Source organism: Heloderma suspectum, chromosome 12 (assembly GCF_057233095.1).
Source record: "Heloderma suspectum isolate Gila_16-S chromosome 12, 16-S_ref, whole genome shotgun sequence".
Lineage (NCBI taxonomy): Eukaryota > Metazoa > Chordata > Lepidosauria > Squamata > Helodermatidae > Heloderma > Heloderma suspectum.
The window spans coordinates 7072537-7077082 of NC_139469.1; the positions used below are offsets into that span (position 1 = coordinate 7072537).

Consider the following 4546-nt stretch of genomic DNA (forward strand, 5'->3'; position numbering starts at 1 on the left):
AGCCCTAAAGTTTATGGGTGAACAATGGAAATTTGCAAGGTGCCAAAGGATTTGTTTGAACCAGCTCCATGAATTACGCAACTGAGATTAGTACAAATGTTTCTTGCTTTTTGGATGTACACAAACACCCACAGCTTGTTACAGGCCAGAAGAGCTCAGACGTGGGCGGAGTTCTGTCCATAAGCACGAGGCACAAATGTTCAAATCCCTCCTTGCTCAGCCACAAATTGCATCGGCTGGCTCAGGACAGGACAGCCACTCTCTCTCAGGCTCAGCCACAGCTCCCCAGCCGGTCAATATTAAAATATTTATATGAATGATCTATCTCCTGCACTGTAAAGCAGAACACGATGAGAACTGGGTTGCATATGACTCCTTTTGGAAACTAAAGTATCGCAAATGAAAAATACAGACGTGGTGTATTGCAAACCAAACAGATGAAAGTAGTAGTAGGAATAATAATAGTATACATAGGTCTTGCTTGGTCATAACTCTAAGCCATGGTTTAGCATTACAAGAACAAGCTACAGTAAGTACTGGGTTCACATGCTCTCTCTCTATTCCTCCAGTGCAGCTGCAAGGACTTTGGAAGTAGTTACTTCTGTTTTAACTGCAGCTTGTCATGATGTGCGAAACCAGTCAAACTGTGGTTATGGCTTCATCAACTGTGGTGTGAAGTTGGCTTGTTTCAACAAACCATAGTTAACATTAACCACAGTATATGGTCCACATAACACTGGAGAGCCAGTGTGGTGTAGTGGCTAGAGTGTTAGACTGGGAGTTGGGAGATCTGGGTTCTAGTCCCCATTCAGCCATGGAAGCTCACTAGGCGACTCTGGGCCAGTCACAGACTCTCAGCCCGACCCACCTCACAGGGTTGTTGTTGTGAGGATAAAATGGAGGAGAAGGAGGACTATGTATGCCGCCTCGGGTTCCTTAAGGAGGAAAAAAGGTGGGATATAAATGTAATAAATAAAAATAAATAAAAATAATAAAACACGCTAACCTGAGGGTCACCTAAAATAAAAGCTTCCCACCTTCTCCTGATGGCCACATGAGGAGAGGGGAGAGGAGAGGGGGAAGCATGCGAGCGCAAGAGTGACTGTATTATTGGTGGCTTTCGGTTTTTTATTATTATGAATGGTTTTAAGTCAGGAGATCACTTAGATTATGAAGTGATTAAAAACAAAAGAACTGACTTGCTGGCTCAGGCCAAGGTTAGCGTACGCCAGCATTTTTTCCCAACAGCCAGCCTTAACTCAGGGGCAGAGCACATGCTTTGCATACAGAAAGTCCCAGATCCACTCACTCCCTGGCATCTCCGATTAAAAAAAGATCTCCATTAGCTGATGCCTTAGAGCAAGGGTAGGTAACATGGTGCCCATGGGCACTGCTGAGCAACCAGACACCGTTCTTGGTGCCCACCAGATGCAGACTCCACCTCTGGCTTGTGCTCAGTCTTTTGAGTCCTTTGCCATGCCTCCCAAGGCAGCCGTTTTGTGGTGGTACTCAGGACAGTTTCTCAAATTGCCAAATGTGCTCACAGCCCAAAAAGGTTGCTGACCCCTGCCTTAGAGAGCCATGCGTGGTGCTCCAGATTCCACAATTCCAGATTGTGGTGGGATGTTTCTCCCTTTGGTATTCCAAAGGGAGTTGCATACAGCCCTTTCCTGTGAGAGGTATTGTAACCCTGCACCTATTAGTTGACACGGCTACATTTGGAACATCGGAAGCTGCCTTATGCCGAGTCAGACCCTTGGTCCATCTAGCCCCATATTGTTGACACTGACCGGCTCTCCAGGTCTTCAGGCAGGGGTTTTTCCTGCCCTACCTGGAGATGCGAGGGATCGAACCTGGGACCTTTTGCATGAGTGCTCTACCATTGAGCTATGGCCCCTCCAATTTGGATTGGTGGCTCCACCATCTTTACAAGGTTTTTTTGTTTTTGTGTGTGTTATGTATATGGATCCAAAGCCCGGAAACATAGTGCCTTTACCAACTGTCATCCTAACCCACCTCTAATCTGAATGAGGCATCAGGGGATTAGTGGGAGGGTGTGTATGCCACATTTCAAACCAAAGCTTCCCAAAGGATGGTTGTGAAAAACCGCACGCAACTATCTACCTCTCCTGCACCAATATTGCTTCCTACACTTCAAGTCTGGCACCAAGCACTGCAGTGCAGAGAGCCGATGTCAGTCTCTGCCCAAGTGTCAGTTGTGTTCGAAGGATTGGAGGGAATGGACAAGGCAAGACCTGCCCCCTGCCCCCATACCATTGATTACTCCTGGCAGCATGGTACTATTGCTCGTTCCCTCCCGTCAACACCAAGATGGCTAGGGGAGATGCAAAATTGCTTTTTGCAATTCATTTTTAATGAAATCGCCCCATGGCTTTAGACCAGAAGGCTAACAATTAAGAACGCCAATGAACGTTTAGAACCATGATAAGAGGAGCACACCGGCTCCAAAATGTCTTTTCCAGTGTGCAAAATACATATTTTTCCCCAGTGGCATCAATCTAGGACAGGGACACAGCAATGACAATTGTCACCACTAATGCCTCTGTTTGGATATCTGATGTGGTAAAACAGCTGTACCACTGGTAGGAAAACAAGCTACTAGAATAAAATGATCCCTTTAATATCAATATCCCAACCTGAAACGGTATTACCAAACCAGCAGTTATTTTCCCCGCTTTGCAAAGATGAGTATTTCTACTGCTTATTATTTGCATCAAGAATGTCCACCAAGTGCCTGCCTTCCCATACCTTGAGTTTATTGTTTACAAGGAGAGAAAAATAATGGATGAATACACAAAGGGATGGCTGGTGAAGAAAGAAAACAAGGGCCCTGTAGTTACTCGAGAAGACAACATCCAAGTCTCAATGAATGGATTTATATACATTTCCTTAAGTAAGTCAGCCATAAAATGGGACTTGAAGAAGGAGAGGGTTGTAAATCAACAATGTAATGCCATAACAAACAATCCATGGGGTTGTGGAGGTGAGATTAACCTATTCTTTGGAAAGGATAAATGGGACTCAGTGCCTATTGCCTATATTCCAAGTATTCATTGCTTGCCAAAAACCTCCTCCAGCCAGCTAGCTCAGTAAATAACAGAAATAATAATCCAAGACAGTAGCATCATCACATTGTTTACTAAGGGAAACAGTCAATGAAATAATCCTCTTGTTAACATTTGCAATTTCTTTGAATTCTTTGGGAAAGTGAATTTCTGCAGAACTCAGGTTGCGCTGGGGCTCAGTCTTGACTGGTCCCTGTTTTGACAACCAGGACGTAGCAGTCAACAACAGAATGTGCTCAGTGTCTGAGAAAGAACAGGAAAGAAGAAAGCACAACCCCCAACTCTTTAATAGCCAGAGCACATCTTTCACTTGTCATGGGGATGCCACCAAAGTCAGCCATCCTACGGTGTGGATCAGATTGAAGAGGTCCATACCAGGGCTCTGTGTCCCCTGGGACTGCTGGGAGGAGCTTATCCCTTTCAGGATCTCGCCTTTTCCAATATTCAGAGAAAGATACAAGGCTGCAATTCGTCACTTATAAGCAGTAGGGTAACAGTGCGATGGTGCCAAACCGTACGCAAATACTTCCATAGGTTACTGCTAGGACAAGCATGATCTATCAATGGTATCAGAGGTAGTGTGCCTATGCACAGCAGTTGCTGGAGGCACGGCCAGGAGGGTGCTTGTACACTCCTGTCCTGCTTGTGGGCATCTCACATTCATCTAGTTGGCCGCTGTGTGAAGAGAGGGATGGACTAGGTGGACCTTCGATCTGATGCAGCAGGGCTCTTCTTATGTTCTTATGCTCTTGAGAGGGTGTTTCAAGCAGCCCCCCAGAACTACAGCAACATACAATCCATTAGTCCTCCTATACATATAATAAGGAGTGGCTGTTGAACACACACACTGGTGGAGGTTGGAGGGGAAGTCCACCCTGCTCTGGCACCCAACTCCAAGCAACAGAGGAGGATGACTAACAGTAGACGCCTTGCCTATACATTTTTTTTCTCGGCTTGCTCACGTTTAGCAGCCACCCATTGGCTTTGGTGAACCGCTCCTAACTTAGTCAAGACAAGGAGAGAGAGGGAGAAGCCTTCCAGGGAACACCCAAACAGCTTCTTGCCTGAAAGTACCCTCAAATTCCACAGGTACAGAGAAGTACGAAATTTGCCAGCAATGCTGGGCTTGCTGTTTTCATCTCAGCATCTAAGTTGCAGATTGGGTGAACCACCAGAAACAGCCAGAAGGCAATACGGATCACGTTTACACTTACACATGACATCCTCACATACATTGGTGGGGTGTGTGTGGAATAAACTTGCCTTAAAGATCAAGCAGTCTTCTCTATGCTCAGCATAGACCGAGGTGAGCCGGTACTGGTTCTCAGTGGTCATGTCAATCTGGTAGCCGGTCAATTTATAGCATACTTTGCGAAACTCCTGGATCTTTGTCCGGAAAACTTCTTTTAAGCGCTGGTTTTTCAGTTCAGCACTCTCCACTTGTTTTTTTAGTTCTGTAA

The 4546-nt window shown here is 45.6% G+C and overlaps 1 protein-coding gene across 8 annotated transcripts in view; it reads right to left on the minus strand.

Annotated features, from left to right (window-relative positions):
• The window catches only part of MAD1L1 (mitotic arrest deficient 1 like 1), a 635972-nt gene that overhangs the window by 176411 nt on the left and 455015 nt on the right, over positions 1-4546 (minus strand). For all 8 annotated transcript variants that reach the window (XR_014785506.1, XR_014785504.1, XR_014785505.1 and 5 more), the window contains one exon: positions 4350-4540. Coding sequence is in view for 5 of the 8 variants with exons in the window: in XM_084818232.1 (XP_084674358.1) it covers positions 4350-4540 (191 nt within the window). In the remaining 3 variants the exon portion in view is untranslated. The remainder of the gene's footprint in view (positions 1-4349; positions 4541-4546) is intronic.